The sequence below is a fragment of the Anolis carolinensis genome, chromosome 1 (genome assembly GCF_035594765.1).
Source record: "Anolis carolinensis isolate JA03-04 chromosome 1, rAnoCar3.1.pri, whole genome shotgun sequence".
NCBI lineage: Eukaryota > Metazoa > Chordata > Lepidosauria > Squamata > Dactyloidae > Anolis > Anolis carolinensis.
In genome coordinates, this window is record NC_085841.1 from 344,172,602 (window position 1) to 344,199,339 (window position 26,738).

The following is a 26,738-nucleotide window of genomic DNA, read 5'->3' on the forward strand; positions in this document are numbered from 1 at the left end:
TTTGGCTGGAAATCCACTTAAATATTGTACCTGTTCTGGCTGAGAAACTTCCTATATTTTCCTTTGTATTCAAAAATAGTCATAGGTGGTTTATTAAAGTGAATGCATTTCAGACAGCTTATATCAACCACATGACAGTGTAAATTTTCTTCTATCACCTAGTATCAATTACCATTAAAGATGTTTCTGTTAAATATTTTAAAGGTTTAAGGGATTTTGCTCAAGGTACAAGGAATGAAATTAAAAGGAATGCTCATTATTTGAGGTATGCATGCTTTCAACTTTAGGTCTAGTTAAGGAGGCTTTATTATTTCTTCAGTATGATCCAAAATCCACTGGCTTCAGTTCGGGCTATGAAATCTCTGAATAGAACATGAGCATACTAAATACTAGTTTAATATATGACTGTACACGTGCTACATTTCTCTTCCAGTGTTCTCTCCCCCCACCCTCAGTCAGTATATTAGAGATGTAAAATATCAAGTTGTTTTGGAGGTATGTAAAACTCCCGAAGATGTTCAGAAAAATGAGGGAAGTTATATTGTTGATTTAGAAACATAAAATTTGTTATACACAGTTTAGTTTGGTATAAAAGTATAGTAAAATATCCATTATTCAGAAAATAATTGCAAAATAAGTTTAAAAACACTTTGCTTACTAGTAGATCTACAAGGGCCTGAACTATGAGGAACACCTTGCACGTAAGGATTTTTTTTTATTTTGTCAGGTTAAGAAACTCAAGCAACAGAGGTCTAACAGAGGAAACCTCTGACATTAGTAATACAAAGAAAAATATATTTCTCTTTGTCTTACATACTGGCAAACAGATATAATGCACTCATTCACCTAATAAAAACTCTGAAAGGAAACCTGGACCAAAATTTAGAATGATCTCATAGAATGATCATCAATGCCTCTTGAGCTAGCTAATGTAGGAGAATTGGCAATTTTTCTGATATGCCAGGGGTTGGTACCATAATTATGTCCATTTGTTATTCAGTGGCCCTGGACTACAAACTTACTGTACAGAGCCTTGCATAAAAATCTTCCTGCTACATAGGCTTTTTTAAATGGAAAAATGGGGAATAATAAAGAGCCAGTGTAGTACAGCGGTTTGAGCTTTGGACTGCAACTCTGAAGACCAGAATTTGAATCCCCTGCTTGGCAAGTCACATCTCTCAGCCTCAAAAAAGGGCAAAGGTAATAAATCTTGTCGAAAACGTCACATGATAGGGACACTGTAAGTTGGGAATGCCTTAAGAGCACAGATATATATATGAACGGTCTTAAACATTTTATTCTTTATAAAAGAAAAGCCATTTCCTATAATCTGTTTTTTTATTTCTTCCAGAAAAAAGTTAAGGCTTCAAGGGAAAAAATAGGCCTTGACATCTCTCCAGACTATTCAGATAGACAAATTACATTGTTGTTGGGGTGTTGTGTGGTTTCCGGTCTGTATGGACATTTCACCTGCATCTGTGGCTAGCATCTTAATACGATCCAAATGGTTTATTGTGCCTTGTGGTGACCCAAAGGTGAATTTTACATGATATTTTATTGGCAAGCCTTGCACAGAGGCAAGTTGCTATTGACTTCCTCTGAGACTGAGAGAGTTTGTGACTTTCCTATGATTATCCTGTAGGTTTCCTTGGCTGAGCAAGGATTTGAGCCCTGACCTCCAGAGTTGTCCCAATGCTCAAACCAGTATGCCACATTCTGATTTCTATATAAGACTTCTTGTGTGACTGCAGCTGGAATGTGTAGATTTCTGGTTGCTATATTTTAAAACAAATGATTCATAATATTTGTGACATAGAGCAGATAAATAGGAAGAATTTTCTCCATCTCATAATGTTAGAACTATAGATCACCCAATGGAGCTTTGTGGCAGAAGGTTTAGAAGAGATAGAAGCCAATTTTTTTGTTTATTGGTTTGGTCTGTTTTGTTTGGTTTTTATATTACACACACTGTTAAGTGATGGAGTTTACTGTCATTAATGTAGTGATAACGGCCAGCTCAATTGGCTTTACATGTTTGGCCAAATTCATGGAGGGTTTAAATCAGACAGGGTCGCTGCTCATGGTAATTATACATTAGCTTGATGATCAGGCAATATGTTTTTGAATACCAGTTACTTGGGAATAGATAAAATAACTTCTATCTGCACAATGGGCTTCTGGTCATATCTTGTGGGAAATAGAATGGTGGACTGCGTAAGACATTTGGCCTGATCCAGTTGGACTCTTACGCTTTTAAAGCTATTGATTGTTCTGTTATTAGGCAGTTGCCAGTCAATTATTGTGTGACTTAGTCAGGAGTGATTGAACCAATGTAGATAATGTACTTTTAGAAGAGTATACGTTGGATTGCTGATGAACTACATATAGTGGTGGTGGAGCTAAAGGCCAAAGTAGTTTTCTTAAACATCGAGGATCATAAGTTTGTTCTTTCAGATCACTATAGTCACTGTTTATCTTAACTGAGCTGATTCTGCATAAGATAGATGTAAAGGTTTGTGAGTGCATCAACACTGTAGAATTGATGTAGGTTGACACCATTTTGACTGTTGTGGTTCCATTATATGGAAACCAGAGAGTTGTAGTTTTACAAGGTCTTTTTGCCTTCTTAGCCAAAGAGTGCCTATGCCTAGCCAAAATTTCTGTTGCTTAAATGCATCCAAAGTGACTGTAATGTCGAAATGTTCTTTATAATATTTCGGTTACTGTTTAAACCAGTGGTTCTCAGCCTGTGGGTCCCCAAGTGTTTTGGCCTACAGCTTCCAGAAATTCCAGCCAGTTTACCAGCTGTTAAGATTTCTGGGAGTTGAAGGCCAAAACATCTGTGGACCCACAGGTTAAGAACCACTGGTTTAAATGATTTGCCAAAAGTCTGACTTTCCTTTTGTGGATACTTGCCCCAAATATGTTGATTGATTTATTAGTGTTGATGTAGCACTTCTTTTAATTTTGTTTTATTTATCTTTACTAGCCCAGTTACAACCCAGGGATCACAGCAAGCGCAGCAGCCACAGAAGCATTATGGCATTACCTCACCCATCAGTTTAGCTGCCCCAAAGGAGAATGACTGTATACTTACTCAGAAATTAATTGAAACCCTAAAACCCTTTGGCGTCTTTGAGGAGGAAGAGGAACTGCAACGCAGGTAAGCATCACATTTTTAGTTTATCAGTGTTTTGTGACAAAAATAATACTGAGATTATACAGAACAATTACTAATAGAACTGCACTAACTATAGTTTTCCAGTTTTCAATGTTTCATGCAGTGGAGTCAAAAATAATACAGGAGTTATGTAGAGCAGCGAAATAGTGATTAGATCCTCAAAGTATTTCAAGCCTGTACAAAGTGAAACACAGGGAATGAATCAAATAATAAATGAAATTGAATCTCTAGACCAGGGGTCCTCAAACTTTTTAAGCCGAGGGCTGGTCCACAATCCTTCAGACTGTTGAGGGGCCGGATTATCATTTGAAAAAAATACAAACAAATTCTGATGCACACTGCATATGTCTTATTTGTAGTGCAAAAACAACAACAACAACAATGAAAGAACAATACAATATTTAAAAATAAAAACAATTTTAACCAACATACATTTATCAGGATTTCAATGGGAAATGTGGTCCTGCTTCTGGCCAATGAGATAGTCAAGTTAATTAGGGTTGTTGTTGTTGTTATTGTTGTGTGCCTTAAAGTCATTTCAGACTTTGGGTGAGCCTAAGTCTAAAATTTATTTATTTATTATTTACTCCATTTATTTACTACATTTGTATCACACCCTTCTCACTCCAAAGGGGACTCAGAGTGGCTTACAAATTATATGTACATACAATATATTATATTATTAGCATAGCACAATATTAGCATTATATATTACTATATTGAACTATACCACTATACTGTAATATTATTAGTAATATTATATGTAATATAGAATATATAATTAATATTATTATATGGTATTATTATTAGTGTTATATTGTATTACATTATAATATTATTATCAATATTATATGTATATACAATATATTATATTATAAAACTGAGAGCGGGGGCCAGGTAAATGACCTCGGAGCGCCGCATCCGGCCCCCGGGCCTTAGTTTGGGGACCCCTGCTCTAGACTTCTGAACACAGTGAGCCCCCTACATTCATTGAGGTTAGCTGCAAAAGTAAAAGAAACAGTGAATGAAAAAATGCTGAGGTTTTTTACCTGAGAATACACCTTTCTAGGTAACCCGGTGTCCTCCAACACAATTCTGGTCAACTTACGCTGGTAGTCCTGACATTCCTAAAGAGGTGTTCAGTCTAGGAATCTCTAGGTCAGTGTTTTTTAGACTGCTCCTCCAGATGGGTTCCACGGAGCACAATTTGAGAACACCTCTGATATAGAAGTATATTTGAGTAATAGAAACAATACAATAAGGGACCTTTAGTAATTGTTGCACTATATTCCCTCTCCTTTATAAAAGTGATTTTCTTGATTACAGCTGACCATTCTGTGGTTTTGATAACTTAAATTGATTTGAAGCGGGAATGGATTACTCAGTAGTAAATCACTTCTTTGAGTATACTGCATCTGGTCCCCCTCTCCAAAGGAAAGGGAGAGAGAAAAATCATAGCAGTTCGGGATCTGTTGTTCCAAAATAGTGTTGTTTCAATTTAACCACCAAGCATTTAAGTGCAGCAATTTCTCATAAGTAGCATGTGGCCTCTAGGGTTTTATGCAAGTTAAATTTGGTGAGTACCAACCATTCCAGACAATATGTTGGATAATAAGAAGAGATTAAGGAAAAGTCTATTAAACATCAAATTACGTTATGATTTCACAAATTAAGCACCAAAACATTTATACAACAAATTATACAACAAATTTGACAGAAAAAGTAGTTCAATGCGGTAATGCTATGTTGTAATTACTGTATTTATGAATTTAGCACCAAAACATCACAATGTATTGAAAACATTGACTACAAAAACATTGACTACTAAAAGGCCGACTGCGTTGGATAATCCAGAACATTGGATAAGCTAATGTTGGAGAAGTGAGACTCTACAGTAATATGAAATAATTACTGTGGTATAATAATACCCTAAAACCAGGACAGTAAATAAAGAACAACACTCTGAAAGCAGGGAAATTGGGAATTCCAGAAAGGAAACAGTCAGGGCCAGCTAACACTTCCCAACAAAGGATTCTCCCAGGCAGGAAGCAAACAGCTTTGAAGCTGTAAGATCATTAAATGCTGATCAAGGTGGCTAATTGCAGCATTCATACCTGCCACACTGAGACTATTAATTGCTATTCAAACTGACCAACCAAGGGTTCTGCAAGATAGAAAGCGGCCAGGCTTGCAAGCAGCAAGGCTATTCAACCTGGCCAACCAAGATTTCCTCTAGATAGAAAACCCCCAAGCTCTGAAGCCACAAGCCTACTCTTTCCCATACAACCAGGCCTAGAAAGGATGCCCTATGTAGAAAGCAGCCAGGCTTTTAAACTGCAAGACTCTTCAGTGCAGTTCAAGCTGGCCAAACAAGGATTCCCCTGCAAAGGAAGTAGCCAGGCTTCAAAACGGCTCTTTGATTGAGGATGCTACTCCAGAAAACGGCCAGCTTTGAGGCTGCAAGGCTATTCATTGCTATTCCACCTGGCCAACAAATGATTCCCATAAGCCACAGCAACTCGTGGCCGGGCAAAGCTAGTATCATATAAGAGGATGATGCCTGTCTACATTTCTTGATTGGATGTAATTTATTTTTGTAATGTGTTTCATCAACAGAATTCTAATTTTGGGGAAACTAAATAACCTTGTAAAGGAGTGGATACGAGAAATCAGCGAAATTAAGGTATGAAGTAATGTATTTTACAGTATTTATTTTCACATGGTTAGAACACTGGTTTTCTGTCTTAGGTCTCAACATGCCATTAAACTACAGTGCCAGTTCTTTGCAGCCAGAATTTGGGGGGGGGGGGGGGGTGGGTGGGTGGGTGGGTGGTCAAAGACTATAGGAGCCCCATATTTGAGGGTCTGGAAATTGAGAATCATAGTAGCCAGAGTTGATTGTTCAGGTTTCTCCAAATTGCTCCTTGTGTTTTGATATCACTGGAAATAAGATGGCAATTTCCTCTGTCCATAAAAATGTTTAGCAGTTGGGAAACAAGTTATGGACTTTGTAGGATTTTCAATTAAATGTGTAGCCAGTTCACTGTAATGAGGGTTGCTACACCAAGCATGTGTTTCTGTTGATAGAAGTGGAGTTTAAGTAGAAATAGTATTCAATTGTAAATAGACATTATTGTTATATGTAATGGATAAATACTGTATCAAGTTTATCTTATTTTCCAACAAGCAAACTCTTGATGATTATTTAGCAATGATAACTACGTAGTTAATCTTATCCCCTAACTACATAGTCAGTACCACAGCACTACGTTGCTGTCTATGTGACTTATAGCTGTCTTTTTTAGTTTTGTATGGTTGAATGTTGTGTTGCTTGCATTGCTCATAAACGTTCAGTTTCTGTGTTTTCTTCCCTTAGAATCTTCCACAGTCTGTAATAGAGAATGTTGGAGGGAAAATTTTTACTTTTGGCTCATACAGATTAGGTGTACACACAAAAGGTAATGTGTCTGGATAATGGTTATAAATATTTTCTATGTGTATAAATGTTACATTTTGTTAAGAAATAGTGGGTTCCCTGCAAACAGATATGTGATTAAATAAGGTGTTCATTGGAGCTTGTGTCCTATTCATAATAAGTAGTTGCTGAATCTAGACGTGTTTCCATCACATATTGATATGGCAGTCAGTCTCGTGTACTTCATTCAATCAGGACTGTGGTTGTATGTCACAGGCAGACTTCACTGGTAAGATACTCAAAACACGCAGTGTTCAAATAATATGCTTATGCCTTCTACAGCATGTGAAGGCCATATTAAGGTGAGAATTTTTCCTCAGATCTTTTGCAGGTAATATACCAAGTAATGGTTTCTGTGTTTGAAGGTTTGTATTAAGTGCCAGTATAAAGCTAAGCAGACTTTAAAATGAATTTAGAATTAATGCAGTTCCAATTAAATTTGATTTACACATTACTAACCATCTAATCCTAGAGGTTTCTGTTAACTTACTTTCTAGTGAGATATTTGTTGTAATATAATGGCATATTTGGCTAAATTCCAATTCACTAGTGTAGCTGTTGGTGTGACAGCATTTGAACAGCAGTGCTCTCCACTTTCCTTTTCACAATACACCTTTGTCTTGGGTGATGCAGTCCCTTTTTTGGTGTCAGTTGTTTGTCAGGTTCTAGCACTGGGACTCTTCATTCTTGGTAGGATATGTTTGAATCTAATTTGGTTGTCTAGAACTATAGTTTCATGTATGATTTTTACAGTTTTCAATAATGTTCGGTCAAATTGCTAATGCATCATATAATCCTAACCACTCAGAGATGAAGGGCTTTTCCCTAGCGTTCTCTACCACCCTTTGAACAATGCTGCAGAAATTACAAATTGTGCATCTGGGTCTGGGTATGGCATTCACTGTGTTCTTCAAAATGTGATAAATAATACAATGGGATAAATAACAAGAATATATGCAGTTTGACCACTTGTGAAATTAAACAGCAAAATGTGTTTTGACTTTTGTTGAATATGAACATTTTAATTATCTATCAGCTCATAAAATACATACACATTCAAAATGAAATGCTTATCCAAAGGCTTACAAGAGGAGTGCAAAATTATATACTTGTGCATTAAAGTAGCTTACATTTGGTCTTAGCTTAAATGCACCATGTGGCCCGGGCCTATTTTTGTGGTCCCTAGGACCCTCTGGTGGCACAGTGTGTTAAAACGCTGAGCTGCTGAACTTGCGGACCAAAAGGTCCCAGGTTCAAATCCCGGGAGCGGAATGAGCGCCCGCTGTTAGGCCCAGCTCCTGCCAACTTAGCAGTTCGAAAACATGCAAATGTCAGTAGATCAATAGGTACTGCTCCGGCGGGAAGGTAACGGCGCTCCATGCAGTCATGCCGGCCAAATGACCTGGAGATGTCTATGGACAACGCCGGCTCTTCGGCTTAGAAATGGAGATGAGCACCAACCCCCCAGAGTCAGTCACGACTGGACTAAACGTCAGGGGAAACCTTTACCTTTCCCTAGGACCCTCTACAGGTTGAAAAGGAGCCATGGAGGCAATGCGTACATTTTGGAGGAGTACTGTGAACGTCTATGAGATTTTCCAAAGTTTTGAGTAGATGAATGCAGCCTTACAGTCTCCCACAGTTGCCCACCCTGATTAAAATATTTGTGAATTAGAAGTCAGATTCATAGCTGCATTGGAGTGGTTGATTCTAGATTTTTTTCTAATATAAAAGCTATGCTCTCTTTTTGCATCAAATAATATATTTCAGCTGGCAGAATTGATAAACACATGACTTGAAAATACTTTCTGCATAGCATTTCTATGGAAAACTAGGTGTTGCATCATTTAGCTTCATATGATATCTAACAATGTTTATGCACGCTTATTTTAGGTGCAGATATTGATGCGTTATGTGTAGCACCAAGGCATGTTGACAGAAGTGATTTTTTCACCTCATTTTATGAAAAACTGAAGCTGCAGGAAGAAGTAAAAGATTTACGGGTATGTATGTTCTCTTAAACAATTATCAATTCTCCCATCCTCATGATATCCCTTGTTGTGTGAAATAGATGTAACACTAGTTTCAGGTTGTTAAGCACACTAAATGTTTCCTGTATAGAAATTCAGTTTCTATTGTAGTACTTTAGTGCTGCTTTCTGTTGGGTTTTTTAGAACTGTAGATTGAAAGGGGACAAAATGCCCTCACACAACCTCTTAAATAGTTCAGCTTTCTGTATAGATTCCTTATATGTTCACTTCATTGCAAAATATTTTATTCTACAGGCTGTTGAAGAAGCATTTGTTCCTGTTATCAAGCTGTGCTTTGATGGAATAGAGGTAAGAGAAAATAAGACAGCATTTTGACCCCACGCATCTCTTGTCCATCATTCCAGAAGACAAACACATAGTTTCATATGTACCGGTCATATTTTTTGACTGCTTGCATTATAAGTGCACAAGTAATCTTAATCTGTAGGTTTGCAGTGTTGTCTACCACTTGGCACTACATACATATTCATTATACCTGAATTTATTATAGTGCCATGATAAAATACCACTACAGTTACAGAAATTACACCCTTTACATATTTAATCCCCTCACAGAGCTGTCAGCTCATCAAAAACAAGCCATTATATGAATTTTCCCAGCCTCATGTGTTTGTAATCACTAAAAGCTGTTGGCAATGGTGAAGTGGCCCATAAAACAAGTCTTATATTACATTGCATATTGATGAAATGATGTATTTGCACTTGGTTTTTTTAATAGCAAGCTCAAAGTTTCATATCATACACTTAAGAGACAAAAATAAAATAGACTTTGATGGAAATAACATATGTGGTTTACTCACAATTTTCATGTGATCAGTATAAACAGGTACAAAAACGTATCAGTCCGGTTTCAAATATCTTTGAGATGGTTCTCTGTGCCAGCTGACCAGGGCAACCCTCTTGTAACAAAAACAGCAATCACAGGTCACATTGTCAAAAGGAAAGAGAGAGAGCATATGGTCTACAGCCTCTTTTATAACTTCCCAGAAGCCATAGAGTAAAGAAAGATGTACACCAGAACATACACACAGGAAACAGTAAGCAACAAGATCATAGACAAACAGATTGCTAGAGGGGGCTTGATGGAGATTGTCATTTCCAACAATAAAAAGGTAAAGGTTTCCCCTGTCATCTCCATTTCTAAGCCGAAGAGCTGGCGTTGTCTGGGGGGAGGGGGGGCTCCTCGCTTCCACCCCCATCACAAGCGCGGCTGGTGGGGACAAGGGAGAGGGCCTTCTCTGTGGTGCCCCCCTGGCTCTGGAACTCCCCAGGGAGATTAGGCAAGCCCCCACCCTGGTAGCATTTAGGAAGAGCCTAAAACCTGGTTCTTCCAACAGGCTTTTGGAGAATGAACTCCCCAAAAAACCCCATGATAGACCTTAAAGCTGCGGCCATTTCCTCATCTACTGTACTACATTTTAGTTTGCCCTATCAGTTTGCTTACAGTCACAGCGTCCGCCCCTCCCAGGTTGCTTTCACATTGACGGTTGCATTCAATCAACTACCTCATGTTATAATATTCACTCGTACTTTGCCCAGTTCATTTTTACCCCCTCTGCTTGGGTGCCAAATCCATTTTAAATATGATTATCATTTTATTCTTTTGTTATGTTTAGAGTGTTGAATTTTAATAGCTGTGTCTGTATTTTTTGATGTTTTTATTTGGTTTGCAGTTTTTATCTGGGCTTGGCCCCATGTAAGCTGCCCCGAGTCCCTTGGGGGAGATGGAGGCGGGATATAAAAATAAAGTATTATTATTATTATTATTATTATTATTATTATTATTATTATTATTATTATTATGTTATTACCCCATGTGTGTGCTGAACAATAGCTTAAAGGAATGGAAATAATAGTGACTAGTCATGATCTTGCCCTTATTAATCCATTAGAATGTACTTTTGCCCCATATTAAATGTAATGGAATTAGACTATACACTGTAAACAAATGTATGTTAATACACATAGCACTTTAAAGAGTTCAACTCTTACTTGCCCACACAGTTATCCTGGGGCAGATATGTAGGAACATATTGGCAGTTAAATATTTCTAAGCTGCCTGTGTTTTTTGTATAGTAAACAGTGTGCTTTCTTGGATTTTTTTTTATATAGAAAATTAAGTTCTGTGGTTTTCAGTACATCCACAGACATGGTAACTTAACTATAGCTTAGAAAGTCATTTGAAAGTGACACTGGCATTTCATATGATTAGTTATTTTATCTTTATCCTCGCTTTCTCCCGATATAGTTATTGAATTGTATAACTAAATATGCATAAATGAAAGTAGTGAGAACCTACTTATCTTTTTTATTTTTGCCCATTTAGATAGATATCTTGTTTGCCCGGTTAGCACTGCAGACTATTCCTGAAGATCTGGACCTTCGAGATGATAGTCTACTAAAAAATTTAGACATTAGATGCATACGAAGTCTTAATGGTGAGTATATTATCATTTGCAGTGTAATACAGGTAGTCCCCAAGGTATGAACAAGATAAATTCTGTAGGTTTGTTCTTCAGTTGAATTTGTTTGTAAATTGGAATTGGTACATTTTAAAATGAAACTGGAGCTCCAAGACTCTGGCGAAGGGGGCTGGCAGGAAGCCAAAGGTCCCCATCCACACTGGAGATGAGGCGCAAAGAAGTCTGTTGCCAGCTTCCTTCGCCAGCCACCTTCATCTTGACTGGAGAGCAACAGGGAGCTAGCTACACCATTCCCCAGCTGGTTGCCCTCAACCTGTTCGTATCTACAAGTACAGGGACTGCCTGTACTTGTGATAAGTGAGAAGCCAGTCTTTTGAAACTGCAAATATTTTGTATGCCATCAGTTATATAAATGCTAATGTTATATAATGAGTTGAATCCAAAGTTAGTCATATTTAGAGTATGAAATCAGCAGGTTTCCTCTGTGACTAAACCTGGATCAAAATTACAGTTAAAGTGGTTTTGCCATATATTTAAACTGTTTACAATAACAATTTAAATGTATGGCAAAACCACTTTATTGACTTTTTTTCACTGCCAGAAACAGAATTCATACTATCTGCCTTCTTTAGCGCAAATTTAAAATCTCCATCATATTAAGTCATGACCTGCTACTTAAAAGTGTATTGAAGATTAAAAATTAGCTAAGGAAGGCTCTTTACCCATTCTTTAATGTGCTTTTTATTTATGGTTACAACTCTTTGGTACAAAATATCTATGCTCTTAAGTTGAAATGTTCTAATATATTAGCAGTTTATAGTTCACTCAACCAAAGAACGTAAAACAATTTAAAATATTTCAGCAAAATATTGTAATCTGTTGTATTGAAAGGGAGAGAAGCATCAGGTGTCCTGTAGACCAAATGCTGGAACTCACCCTCTAATAGGAATATTTATTTATTTAGCGTGTCAAAAGCAAACCGAGGGTACAAGTTGAAATGTATTTGAAAACACAAACAAAGCTAAAAAAAACTTGGCATTATACTAAATGTCCTTTGACCAGTAGCTGGCCACTTGGAGTGTCTCTGGTGTTGCTATAAGAAGGTGTAATATGAATGTTGTGCTTCAAATCGCAAGGATTTTTAGAATTACATATTGCCCTTGTAAGACGTATTCCCATGTCAGAGACATGAAGGTAGGAGATAATAAAGTGTGGAATAGACCTGCAGTGTGTTCCAGCTATGAGTGCATAGCTTCTGGAAAACTATTTTAGTCAAATTGTTTATAGAATTTTCTTGCCTTGCCAATGTGTTTTCAGCCTAGACAGAATTGTTTGGCTGGCTTGTGTGATGTCATTTATTAACTGAATCACACAGCTCAGACCCTGAAATTGACTTTCAGAATGGATACAATTTAGTCCAAAATTCTGATCTGGTAACTCTCTGTAATTGGTGTTTTGTACCTTAATTCTGTTGTTGAAAAAGTGGTAATAAGACCATAATAAGTCTCATAGCTCATAATTGAACGGATCTGTTGACTCAACCCTTGGCCGGCTTGGGAAGAAGACATGATGTGACATAAAAGTATTCTTTAGTGAAGAGCAAAAGGGACATCAGAAATCACTAAGCTTTTCAGTATTGCATAATATTTCTCTACAATTAATTATACAACCTGGGTTTCTGTTTTCTAGGTTGCAGGGTAACTGATGAAATTCTCCATCTAGTACCAAACATTGACAATTTCAGGTTAACACTGAGAGCTATCAAACTGTGGGCCAAACGTAAGTGGAGTTCTACAAACTTGACTTCTTTTAAAAAGTTGTTTTTTTCCTAGTTGAGTGAAAATGACTAAAGCTGTCTGTCTTTTTTTCCTCTACAACAACAGGGCACAACATCTATTCCAATATATTAGGTTTCCTTGGTGGAGTTTCCTGGGCTATGCTAGTAGCAAGAACATGCCAGCTTTATCCAAATGCAATAGCATCAACTCTTGTACATAAATTTTTCTTGGTATTTTCTAAATGGTATGTCTCTTTAGATTACACTAAAATAAAATTTATTATTGACCCTGAATTTTAGTGTTGTTTCTATGGCATTCCTTCAGATGGTGTCAGGTTAAGAAGTACACCTAAAGGAATAGTTGCATCTCCCTGGGGAATTGCAAGACACCATGCCAGGGATGAACAACTGTCAAGTCGTATTTTATAGCCCTCATTGTACATCTTCAACTTTTTGTTGAAGTGTTAAAAATAAACATGTAGTCTCTGGTGGAAATGTGTTCACTTCGTTTGTGACTCCATCTGTTATAATGTCAGAAGGACTACAGAGGGTGCCCCATATATGCCTAATCTAGGTGGTGTGGTGTAATGGAATGGGATCCATAAAATTATACAATTAGGCTGCAGTGCAGTCAGCTTTCCACATTCGCTGGTGTTAGGGGCACAGGACCTCCATGAAAGTGAAAAAATACAAATAAAGAAATTGCTATTTTTTACCTGAGCGAACACCTCTCTAGGAATATCTAGGTCTTCCAGCACAACACTGTGTTCAACTTTTGCTAGAAGCTGACCATGGAGTCATATCAGAGGAACTAGAGATTCCTAGAAAGAATATTTTAAATCAAATCCACAAAAGTCAAAACCACAAATCTGAAGGGATTACTGTAGTTACCAGTCTTATCCATGCTGTGATTGCCATGCCCTGTGTTTCAGGAAATAACAGAATCTAGGCTGGGGTGGGCAACTGTGAAAGATTACTGTATTAGCCCTCTGGGGGTCCTTGAAGGGCTATATCCCCCACCCTGCAAGGGTTAAAAAAATTCCCCACATGACTTCTAGGAGACACAAGAACATTTTCACCATATTCTTAGCCTTCCCTCATGCCATTTTAATTCCAAGAGGTCACGTTTTTAACAGTAGGAATTAAGCAGAAGTCACTTCTTATTTTTTTAAAGACCTCTTATGGTCCTATAGTACTACAAGGTTAGCAAAAATATGGTGAAGATGCCTCTCATACTCTTTAGGGCACTTGAGGGCAAACAATTTTAAAAAAATATATTTTATAATAAATATCTAAGGGCCCCTCAGAAATGTAAAAATCAACTCTGGAAACCACACTATGCCCATCTCTACTTTACAAATTCAAAAAATAAATAAATTGCTGCCTGAAATATTTCCAGTAAGAACAAAAAGGCATTTTCAATAGAGAGGTAATCTTTTTAAAGTTTTGCACGAAGAACCGTACACTTTTAAAAGTTAAAATCTCAGGATTCTGTGTGCAAAATGTGCTAGCTGTCCTACCATCTTCATTCAAAGTTGCGGGATCTTGGAGACTTCATTTTTCTAACATAGCTTTCTCAATTGAGTTGATAAAACATTGTGATATATTTCGAATGTTAAAAACATTTTATACATTTCATGACTTCATAGTCCATTTACGGTACTCCTGTTTTGTTTCTTCAGACTCATTTGAATCTTCCCTGAAATTTTAACTAGGAAAAGTGGAATTGTGCTTTTTGGGTTGTTCTGGTCAGATTTAAAATTCTAAAACAGTTGTGGTTCATTACACACATAAACAATTGGTTTATGTAAACGCTTCAGATATATATCTGTTTAACTTGCCCCATAAACATTTAAGATGCACAACAAATGGGTAATATTGTGAATATGAAATGGCAATTCAAATTTGTATTATATAGAAGTAAACCCTTGTATCCAGCATCATTCTAGCAGCTGTCCACTAGCACAGTCTGTCTTATTACCTCTGTAATATTTAGTGCTCTCCCCTTCACCAAAGCCTAAATATTTCTTGTCTCCTAGTATATATCTACACTTTGAAATTAATGCAATTTGACACCACTTAACTGCTGTAGCTCAATGTCATGAACTCATAAAAGTTGTAGTTTTACAAGGTCTTTAGCCTTCCTAGCTAAGGAGTGCTGGTGCCCCACCAAATTACAACTCCCAGGATTCCATAGCACTGAGCTATGGCATTTAAGATGGTGTCAAACTGCATTAATTCTGCAATGTAGATGTGCCTCCACATAATTTCCTTCCTTTCAGTTGTGATGATTGAAATAATCCCTTCAGTGAAATAAACCACATGAGCAAAAGGGTCTAATAGTAAATAAAATATATTTAAAACTACATATATTAAATGATGTAATACTTCACAATAGCATTGGTGGCACTTTGCTCATCATACCATTTAAGAGACTGTCTGAGCATGGAAGGCTGCAGCTAACCCGGAGGCATATTATATGTATTTGTCCAAAAAATGCCATGCATACCGTACCAGTATTTTTTCTTGACAGTAGTTTACTTTGTTTTTCACAAATGGGATTAATTTAAAACATTAATGTTCTTCATATAAAATTGCTGGATAATAGTTTTGAGTCCCCCTAAACTGTGAGCAAGTATATCTCAATATGAATGGGTTTTTTTCGACTGTTACATTTGCTGATTTTAAACACCATGAAAGTTATATGGATTAAAAGAAATAAGTTCGTTCCATAATCAAGAAATGAAGTAGCCAGTTCTCTTTGAAAAGAAATTTCATCTGGTTTATAAACTGAAGACTCGCATTCAAACATGTTTGCTTGCTTGTTATAAGTATTTTTCTTACTCAGTACTACAATCTCTCTAAACAGGGAATGGCCAAATCCAGTGCTATTGAAACAGCCAGAAGAATGCAATCTTAATTTGCCTGTATGGGACCCAAGGGTTAGTGTATTATTTTTTCCCCTATAAGTTCAAACTGTAAATCCAATTGCTTCAACCCCAGTGAACAGCTCTTTGTTTCATATTCAAATATTAGTCTTACAGCACTAAAAAGGAATGTTACTTAATTTTGTCCCAGATAATAAATTTGATATTAAAATTTAGTGTAAATTTGATATTAAAATTTAGTGTAAATTTGATATTAAAATTTAGTAATTTTGAGATGCCCAAGCTTAAATGTGAATATGCTTCAGTTTTCAGTTTCATCAACTCTGGTTTTCTTGAGAATCTATAAACAACTGTACTAAGCACAAAATAGTGTTCCATGTTGGGCCAAGACTGTATGTACACTTCACCTACATCAGAAGTGTAATTGCTTATTTTCAACAAAAAAATAGTATCCTTTTATCATGGAGAGCAAGAAAAACATTTGTACTTAAGTCTGTTTCTTCGATTCGAAAACCCAGGGTGGCTTTCATGGTACTCCCAGTGATGCTCCATTGTTTGGTCCGTATCTCCTTAGTTTCAGCATTGCAATAGGGTTATGTGATGCAGGGCTTTTCGCTGGGTTCATATGAGACCTGCACAAGGCACAAAGTGGAATAGAATAGGATATTTTCTACCAGTTACAAGTTCTGGGCTTGCTGAAACTGAGCTGGAGATAATGACACTTATGACTACAGAGTACTGGGCTTTGGAGCCTGTTGGCTAACACAAATACAATTGGTGTTTCTGAAGACTGTACACTTCTTGGTTTCAAACATAGCTTTATTAAAAGCCCGCATCAAATGTTATGCTTGTTCACCCTTTTGCCTTGTTACCCTTTCACATATGAAAAGTATGCACTCTTGTATCTAAACAAAATGAAAGGGTTTCAGCTTTAAAAATAACATCTAAAAGTATTGAAATGCGTCCGTACTTTTCCTTTCCTCCCTTCCTTCATCAAATATACTGCTTTAAATAAAATCTATGTTAAACACATTTGGTTCCGTTGGGTACTTAGTCTTTTTTAAAAATAAAATTGGCTATTTCTTGACAATTACGGGAGTAATTACACCACATATTACAAAGGGGTTCCAGATAATTGTGCATCTGATAATACTTCCTCAAGAATCGGATGCCTCCTGAATTGTGTGACTATGAAGTAGGATAGTCAACTTCAAATGGAAAGAAAAGAGGTTTTTTATTTTATTTCTAAAATGCAGTGGCAATCTTCTGCTACAATGTTTATAAATTAGAAGTAGGATACCAGGAAATTATTGTATGAAATTTCTCAGTAGTGAGTTATAAAGCAACCGTCATGATTTGAAATGGCTCTTAGCTATCAGTATAGCATTTTATTTGTGGCATTAGATTTATTTTTTTTTCAGTGGACAGATCCAAATTTTTTAACTTGAATGTGATTGAAGAAAACTGATTGGCTGTTGTTATGTATAGGTAAACCCCAGTGATAGGTACCATCTTATGCCTATAATTACACCAGCATACCCCCAGCAGAACTCCACCTACAATGTGTCCGTTTCAACACGTATGGTCATGGTTGAAGAATTTAAACAAGGTAAGCAATTCTGAAAATCTATTTTTTAAGGAATTAAATAATATGATTTCATTTATGTTTGTTCCTTAGCTAATATTCTTTGAACCCCATAGGTTTTTTTTAGGTATTTAGTCCTAGGAAGAGGATTCTCAACTAATTCAAAAGGAGCAACCCTTGACAATAGTTTATCATCTAGCTTTAGTTCTTTTGGCCATCCTAGTAGTTATGTGTTATGCTTGGAAATACAGGTAGTCCCCAAGTAACAAACAAGATAGGTTCTGTAAGTTTGTTCTCAAGGTGAATTTGTATGTAAGTCGGAACAGGGACATTTTAAAGTGTAGGTCCAGTGAGCGTGCGCTCGCACTCTCTCTCTCCCCCCCCCCCCCCAATATGCGTTCTCTGGATAACATAGGGAGGGCTGAACACTCCTGAGACATTGTTTTGCTGATTGCCCCTGTTCAGAAGATTTCACCTTTTTGTCCCTGTGAGAATTGGATTTTGAAAAATTTGGCTTGTGAAAAGAAGGATTGGCTATAAAGCTTCAGTGGAGACACCTTTTCCCCATGATAACTCTTCCAGGAGTGAAATTTCCTTCCGAGGGGCAGAATTTTCTCACTTCCTGTTGTCTCACCTCCATTCTTAACTATGAGTCATTTGTCAGTTGGATGTTTGTAATTCTGGGACTGCCTATAGTTGCTTTGATTTCAAATATACTATTTGTATTCACTTAAAAAGTATTTTCCTGGAGCAGTAATAAGTTTGTTCACTATGAATTCCTAACCTGAAAGGGTCCTAGTAAGAATTTTCCCATCAGAACCCAGGGTAGACAGTTGTGCTGGGGGCAGGTGCCAATATTTGCCAACACAGGCCACTTCTGAGCCATGCTGTTGTTTTCTTCAACTCACCTAACGTAGCATCTGCTCTTAATTTTTGGAGTTTTTGTGATTTTGGGAGGTGGTGATAAACTGCTGTTTTGTGGGGAGGCCTTTAATTGTGGCAATTTCTTAGTGAAATATCAACTCAAGGGGGTAGGTTTAAAGGGATGGTTGGAGCCTTGTGTGATCTGTATTTTCCCTGATATAAAATGGCGTTGGAGCTTTATCATTATAAGCATCCTCAGTCAATTATAGATTACCATAGGTAACTCAGTGACCAAGAACATGTTTTCATTATGAGGTAGTGGTTTGGTCCCAATAATCTTCTATTTAAAAGATGAGCCGCAGTACAGTATGCAAAGGTTTTGTAAAACTTTAAAGAGACCTAAGCCTGTCAGTACAAAGTTCTTACATTTTATTAACAAGCTTAAATAATAAATAAATGTTCCATAACGGCCTACTTAAAACAGACTTTTAAGTTGGGTAGCTGTAATGTTTGTATCCGTATATTATTAAACCCTTGTAATGCATGAATTATTGTCTAGTGGAAGAAATAATATACGAAGATGCTAAAATGTGTTTTTGTAATTCAGGTCTTGCTATCACAGATGAAATTTTGCTGAGTAAGGCAGAGTGGTCCAAACTTTTTGAAGCTCCAAACTTCTTTCAAAAATACAAGTATGTATTTAATGGCATGAAAGATGCTTTATTAATATATTAATCTGTAAAAAATTCTCTTTTGTTTTCAATTAAACTGGATAACAACTAATGGTGTCATAGCAGATAGACAAGGGATGATTTGATTCCCATACTTTCATCTATGTTTTATCTAGGTAATAAATGAGAGACTTGTGGACTCTACTTGTTAGCAAAAGGCTTTCCAGAGCTCATCTTCAAACTTTTCTGAAGGAATTTTTGGACAATAAAAATATTATTACTCTCATGATATTTCAAATTTTAGTTTGTTAGGAAGTCTTGTACAGATCTTGTATTATAATGAAAGCATGATTATATTTTAAATGAGTATTTTGTTTACTTTTGGTTAAAATTGATAACTTACCCACTCAAGGTGAAAAGTAAACTTTTCTGTATAGGGTGGCTATGTATTAATCTAAAAGAATGACATTACAGCTTTTCCCTATTAAAAAAAAGATTGATGACCATAATAATGTGTCTGTGTTTTGCTTCTTAAATTCTTGCTTAACAAAGGTTCATATCTTTTATGGAAGATTAAATCTACTTTGTTTCAAAGTGGAAAATAATGCATTTGCAAGCCTTTGATAATTCCAAGAATACTAAAGATAATTCTCATTACTCATGTTGCCAATGTGCGATGAATGCTGAAACTGATTTACTCATGGAGTTAGCTCTTCGAGTGTCAAATCTCTACCAGTTACAAATATCAGCACCTTATTTGGCATGATTTCTTATTAATTTACTTCCCAATGTTTCTAAAAATACTTCGTTGCAGGTTTCCTAACCATTAATATTAGAATTTGTATACATTACTTTTTCCCAGCCTTTGAAGATTTGGCTTACTAAATCAGAAATAACATACTTAAAAACACAAAACCCCCTTTAATGATAGCATTCAACTTACTCTTCTATTTTAGCATTTCCCAGATTCTGAGCTTCCAGATACTATGGGGTTCTAACTCCCAGAAAACTTTATCCATACTAGTTGGTGTTTCTAGGAGTTGAAGGTCAGAAAGCTTAGGGGGCAATGGTTGAGAGCCATTGTATTGTATGTATTGGCATGTAGGTATGTTAATTGCCTAAGGTACATATGAAAGGATTTAAAATCAGTTGTACTAGGTTAATGCACAATTTTTAGAATCATAGTACCAGTCATGAATTCCCTCCAAGTAATATTTAAGTATGTATGCATCAGTAATATGAATTTGCTTTCTAAAAACTTAATTGGGAAACAACGAAATAAAAGTAAATTCTTAGCATGAGAATTGAAAAAAATCTAACTGCTACAGAAGTTTGAATAGGGACACTAAATTGAATAATAATGAGCTAGCTGCAAGCTATTTCGTGGCAGGAGAAAATGTGTTCTTTGTGTTTGGGTATTAAATAGTGAATGCAGCAAATGCTTATTTCCAACAAGATCTAGTTTTTATACCCAGATATGAGCCCCAGCTTCATAAAGGTCTTGGGCATAATTCAGACAACTCTTGAGGCAAATCCAGTAGAGCAGCTCTCCCCTATAAAACCACAGAATTGCTAGAGTTGAGACGAAGCAAAAGGCCATATTGTCCAACTCTCTGCCATGCAAGAATACACAACTAAAGCACTCCTGAAAGATGCCCATAAAATGCCTTGCAATTTCAAATCAGACGTATTAAAAAAAACTTGTTCGTTGTGATCCAAAGATTGCCTTCACCAAGCTGCACCTACTAGATGTACAAATCATTTTGCAAGACTTGCATGCGGAAATAAGTGGTTTTTCTTCTTCAAGCGTTTTGGAATTCTAGCCCATATGACTGAAAAAGAGGAAAACTTAATAAAACACAAATATTTTCATTACCATATGTCAGAAACTGATATTTAATGATTTTAATGTGTCACATCCTTTTCCTTACAAAATGTACAAAATGTTAAGTTATTTTATATCCCAGAATAATAGTTACCAACTAATTCATGCAGTATTTTTGAAACGAAGGATCATAAACTATCAATACGAATATGATAAAATAGTTTTCGGAAAATACTCTTTGCCCTCATGTAAGATTGCACATTCTTGTAGCATGTAAATACTGGGGAAAAGTGCCTAGCTTCTAGTATTTGTCAGAATGTGTTGACTACGCCCTGTAATATCAGGGTTTTTAAAAATAAATAAATAAATGTAATACTAATTTTATGAAACATGAAAGTATGGACTGGGAGTTAACTAAAATTCTAATTTTTGTTGAGTTGTAATATTTTTGCATCATAGATCTTATTCTTTCTAACTTTGCTGACAAACCAACATTCATAAAGCATGTCCCCAGCTCTGTCCCTGCCAATGCAATGCAGGATGCAAATATTGTACAAAGCTGCATTACTTTTCTGTGGTTGGATTTCCCCCCCAATTTAGTCTATTGCTTTATGAGAAAAATACACTCTATACCTGTATGTTCTCAGAAGTGGCTGAGTCATGGTTCATATTTCTACAATTCTTTCCCTTGTATTACAAGTATGTTGTTGCCTCCCCTTCAATAAAGATAGCAGATTATTTTGAGGACCAAAGTGTGGGCGAAGAATACAATTATGTGTGTCATCAGGGCACATGCCATCTGTATTAGGCCCATGCATTTGGATTTGTGAAGATTGCTTGAATTTTGCAAAGGATTGGTCCACTTCATGAATTTTACTTCCCAGAATTACCCAGAATATGTGCTAATCATGCATTCTTTCTCACTATGAACCCTTAGGCACCAGCTTTCTTCAATAAGGATACATTTATGTTCATCCTTCCCAATAAATCATATTTAGCTGTAAGGCTCGAAGTATTAAATCTCCCCACCTCCAAGTTTACAAAAATTATTAACAAATCTATTTTTCTGTTACTGATTAATACTGTTCATTATTGCAGACAGAATTCATTAGGGTGAGGATCTGGTTCATAGGGAGTGTGTTTTTGAAGACCATAAGAATATCATTGTAATTTAGTCAGAATTAATATTTAATTGTTTTTTCAAAAACTGAGACAGTATATAATACATATTGCTTTTATCTTTGAAGGCATTATATTGTACTTCTAGCAAGTGCACCAACAGAAAAACAACGACTAGAATGGTAAGTAACTTAAAAGATTACTTGTCCCCTTTCTCCTATGTCAGCATTTATTGGGGTGTGAACCCCATTTTCTACCTTTATGTTTTTATTTTTCATAAATTGTGACTGCTCTAGATGGAGGATGGTGGTTTGACAGAATGTATTTTTATCATGCATAGTTTTATTTTTAAAATATAAAGAATAGCATTTTGCAGATGCTTTGATTTCATCCAAAGAACTTCACTTGAAAAGTACACTGTTAACTAAAGCAAATAAACCCTGGGCCACAAAAGAATTTTGTATTTAGAGTGCCAAAAGATTGCAGTCTCTTTTATTTCTAAAAAATCATGATGGTCATCATTTTCTTCCAACAGGGAATTAAAATAGGCACCTTGCTATCATAAATCCACATTTCACATATAATTGGAGTTTCATGCCAGAAAACACAAATGTTTAAGAATTTGTTTGGGCATATCTTTAGGGTTTGTTTTCAGAGAGAGGTTTGGAAAATCAAGGTGATCAGTAGTCATGAAATTTATGACATTCTCTCTCTCTCTTGTCTACATGTGTCTAAAATATTTATTTGACTTTGTTCTAGAGGAAGCTTCTGACAGCAGGGGAAGAGTCTTATCCCACATCTCTCTATACTTCCTTTAATTCTGTTTTTAGATGCCTCCAGTCCTTGTAAATTTACAAGGGTATTCACATGGGTGTAGGATTAACCCCTACTAAACCCAACAGCAATTTTTTTTGTGAATGGAATCTAGTTCACAAGCATTAGGCTGTTAACAAATTATGCCAATAACTGCCTATTTTCCTTGAATGTTTGTGACATGAATGTCCACAGCATTGAATGCCCACAACATTGTGTGGGCATAGTTCCCATTCTTCTCTTTCCTTGCAATCCACTTCACTGAGCAGATATTGGTGGGTGGAGGGGCCAAGTGGTGAACAGCACATGTAGCAAAATTTGTTCCACCAGAAGTGTCCATTAGCTGATCTACGAACACAGTTTTATATTACCTACTGCTTCCATGAGTTCAAATTGGAATTTACGTTCCTTAACTAAATTATATATTTCTTTACTTTTACTGTCCAGTGTTAACACATTTGTTTTCATGCAGGGTTGGCTTGGTGGAGTCAAAAATCCGTATATTGGTTGGAAGTTTGGAAAAGAATGAATTCATTACACTGGCTCATGTAAACCCTCAGTCATTCCCAGCACCCAAAGAAAATCCTGACAAGTAAGACTTCTCGTCTTAATGAGGCTATTGAAAGAAACATCAGCGAGAGCAGAAAATACAAAGTTTTATGCAAAGATATTCATACTTTGTTGTTGAGAGTTTTCCGGGCTGTATGGCCATGTTCCAGAAGCATTCTCTCCCGATGTTTTGCCCACATCTATGGCAGGCATCCACAGGTTATAAGGTTGGGGGATCCTTTGTTGGGTGGTGTTAGCTGGCCCTAATTGTTTCCTGTCTTCCCTTGTTTCCTGTCTTTCCCTTGTTTTCTGAGTGTTGTTCTTTATTTACTGTCCTGATTTTAGAGTTTTTAAATACTGGTAGCCAGATTTTGTTCATTTTCATGGTTTCCTCTTTTCTCTTGAAATTGTCCACATGCTTATGGATTTCAATGGCTTCTTTGTGTAGTCTGACATGGTAGTTGTTAGAGTGGTCAAGCATTTCTGTGTTCTCAAATAATATGTTGTGTCCAGGCTGGTTCATCTCACCTCTGAAGGCTGACTTTTCTGGTTGGATTAGTCTGCAGTGTCTTTCATGGTCCTTGATTCCTGTTTGGTACTGCGTTTAGTGGTCCCTATGGAAATTTGTCCACAGCTGCATGATATACGGTAGACTCCTGCAGAGGTGAGATGAACCAACCTGGACATAGATGTGTGCAAAACGTCAGGAGAAAATGCTTCTGGAACATGGCCATACAGCCTGGAAAACCTAGAACAACCCAATGATTCTGGTCATGAAAGCCTTCGACATTACTCATACTGTATTGCAGATATTGGGTTGGATCCAAAGGTGCACTGGCAAGTACAGATTCTGGCAACTTCACTAATTATAAACTTTTGTGCAAAACATGTTGAAGATGTGGTAGTGGTGGTGTGCACAATCATATGAAAGATGGTATACATTCTCATATTTTCTTAAGATGATGCATTAAGACCATGTTGAGCCCCCGATGGTGCAATGGGTTAAACCTTTCTGCTGGCAGGATTGCTGACCAAAAGGCCAGCGGTTCGAATCCCGGGAGTGGGGTGAGCTCCCGTCTGTCAGCTCCAGCTCCCCATGTGAAGACATGAGAGAAGCCTCCCACGAACTGGTAAAATATCTAGACATCTCCTGGACAACTTCTTTGCAGACGGCCAATTCTCTCACACCAGAAGCGACCTGCAGTTTTTCAAGTCACTCTTGACATGAAAAAAAAATAAGACCATCTGTAAATACTAGAGGTGCATATCTGGTTTTTGACTCTTTTATCACATGAAAAGATTTTGTTCCCTCAAGGAGCCTTCCAGTGGTTTAAAGACACCTGTGGATCTAAACCTGTTCCATAGATAAGGTGCTAATTTGGCATACAGTTACAGCTGGAAGGTGATAATTATCCTTGGTGTTGAAGTGTTTATCCCACTCAAACGCTTTACACAAGCATTTGAAAGATATTATGGTATGTTGTTAGTAGTAGTAGTAGTAGTAGTAGTAGTAATACCGGTTATAATAATAATTTCTGGAACACAACACACCAGACATCACAGTTATGGAAAAGAAAAAGGTTTGGATCATTGATGTTGCCATCCCAGGTGACAGTCGCATTGACGAAAAACAACAGGGAAAACTCAGCCGCTATCAGGACCTCAAGATTGAACTGCAAAGACTCTGGCAGAAACCAGTACAGGTGGTCCCGGTGGTGATCGGCACATTGGGTGCCATGCCAAAAGATCTCAGCCAGCATTTGGAAACAATAAGACATTGGCTTTCACAGTTGTGGTCACCTGCAAGACTCTAATGCTAATAGATTTGTAATCATACAGGGAATATATTGTATTTGTTAGTGGTATGAACACCTATAGCTCTCCAGTTTTTGTTGGATTCCAACTTCTAGAACTGAATATACTGCCTATGGCTAATGGAAGATGCAATCTAGTAACATCTATAGGGCCATAGTTGCTCATCATTCATTAGCATAGCTGGTAATGTAACATAGCCAAAAAAATCACTTGCTGCTGTGTGATTGTTTTTGGTGAAGTGCAAAAGCTATAGCCACTTACTGTTCACTGTATGAGTCTGATTGTCAAAACTACACAATATACTCTGGTATAACTGTGTTATTGAAGGCTTTCATGGCCAGAATCAGGGTTGTTGTGTGTGTTTCTGGACTGTATGACCATGTTCCAGAAGCATTCTCTCCTGACATTTCGCCCACATCTATGGCAGGCATCCTTAGAGGTTGTGAGGTATATATATGGCCTTACAGCCCAGAAAACACACAACAACCCTCTGGTATAGCTGTCTTTTTATCATATAGCGTATTTCTCATTGACTTAAGAATATTTTAGTTAAATATTTAAATCATGCTAGGTCTTTTTCCATTTACCAGAAGCATCATTTTGTATGTTAAAAGTGCAAATCTCATAATCTGGTTGATGTTTTCATTCAAAATGTGTGTAATTTTGGAACATTCCAGATTTTATGGGTGTGTTAAGGATTTTGTGCAAATTTAGTGTTTCCATTACTGTCTATTTGTGAATTGCAGGTACAGTTATTGCTTGGTGATAGCTGCTAAGCAAAAGAGGCATCTCAGAAGTGTGTGATTATGGTTTTCATTGTATTATCTTTTCCCCAGGGAAGAATTTCGGACAATGTGGGTGATTGGGCTAGTGTTTAAGAAAACTGAGAACTCTGAAAATCTGAGTGTTGATCTTACATACGACATCCAGTCTTTTACTGACACTGGTAAGCTTGACTTTTAGAAATACTGGTAGTTGTCTAATTTAGTTTTCCTTTGGATCATAGTCCTCCTTAGAATTACTGAGACAACTACTGGGAAATACTTGTATGGCAGTTCCCAAATTTTAGTAGACCTGTCTTGTTATCTGAATTGACAGTAGCTGGGATACCGCAGTTGGCTTCCAACTATGTGATAGCTATCATATCATGCCATTTGCCTTTGTGCCATCTGAACATTGGTGCTGGAGATAATTAAAAGGATGAAGTATGAGTTTTATCAGATTCAAGGGACTTTTTTAATAGTGAAGGAGGTGGCACCAGGGGTTCAGAATATGGAAGGGAATCACAGTTTGATCTCTTCCTTTCCTTGAGGATGCTGGCTTTGTTTGTAAATGGAAGAAATTCTTCTGTTTGATGAGAGGCAGGTCTGAATTCTTGCCTCTGTGCCAGAATATAATGGGGTGGCATTATTCCAGTTTCCCTTTCTCATGATTGAAGGAAGACTTAACCAGGATTGAAGAAAGTAAAAACAGAGTGCTCAGGTTTGCACATTTCTTTCAGTTAATGGTTTTCCTCAAAGTAGAAATATCTTAATGTTCTTCTCATTCTGTAGTTTATAGGCAAGCAATAAACAGCAAGATGTTTGAGATGGATATGAAAATTGCTGCAATGCATGTTAAAAGGAGGCAACTTCATCAGCTGCTACCCAGTCATGTGCTTCAGAAGAAGAAAAAGGTAAAGATATGCTTATCAGTTGTATGT

General features: G+C 36.8%; 1 protein-coding gene across 2 annotated transcripts in view; it reads left to right on the plus strand.

The window, feature by feature from the left end:
- papola (poly(A) polymerase alpha) overlaps positions 1–26,738 on the plus strand; it is a 56,395-nt gene that overhangs the window by 12,311 nt on the left and 17,346 nt on the right. For both annotated transcript variants that reach the window (XM_062968448.1, XM_008109012.3), the window contains exons 2-16: positions 2,990–3,163; positions 5,798–5,864; positions 6,558–6,639; positions 8,550–8,659; positions 8,942–8,995; positions 11,034–11,145; positions 12,820–12,909; positions 13,014–13,152; positions 15,777–15,849; positions 17,284–17,404; positions 18,852–18,936; positions 21,988–22,041; positions 23,145–23,264; positions 25,873–25,982; positions 26,590–26,711. In XM_062968448.1, coding sequence (XP_062824518.1) covers positions 2,990–3,163; positions 5,798–5,864; positions 6,558–6,639; positions 8,550–8,659; positions 8,942–8,995; positions 11,034–11,145; positions 12,820–12,909; positions 13,014–13,152; positions 15,777–15,849; positions 17,284–17,404; positions 18,852–18,936; positions 21,988–22,041; positions 23,145–23,264; positions 25,873–25,982; positions 26,590–26,711 — 1,513 coding nt within the window. The remainder of the gene's footprint in view (positions 1–2,989; positions 3,164–5,797; positions 5,865–6,557; positions 6,640–8,549; positions 8,660–8,941; positions 8,996–11,033; positions 11,146–12,819; positions 12,910–13,013; positions 13,153–15,776; positions 15,850–17,283; positions 17,405–18,851; positions 18,937–21,987; positions 22,042–23,144; positions 23,265–25,872; positions 25,983–26,589; positions 26,712–26,738) is intronic.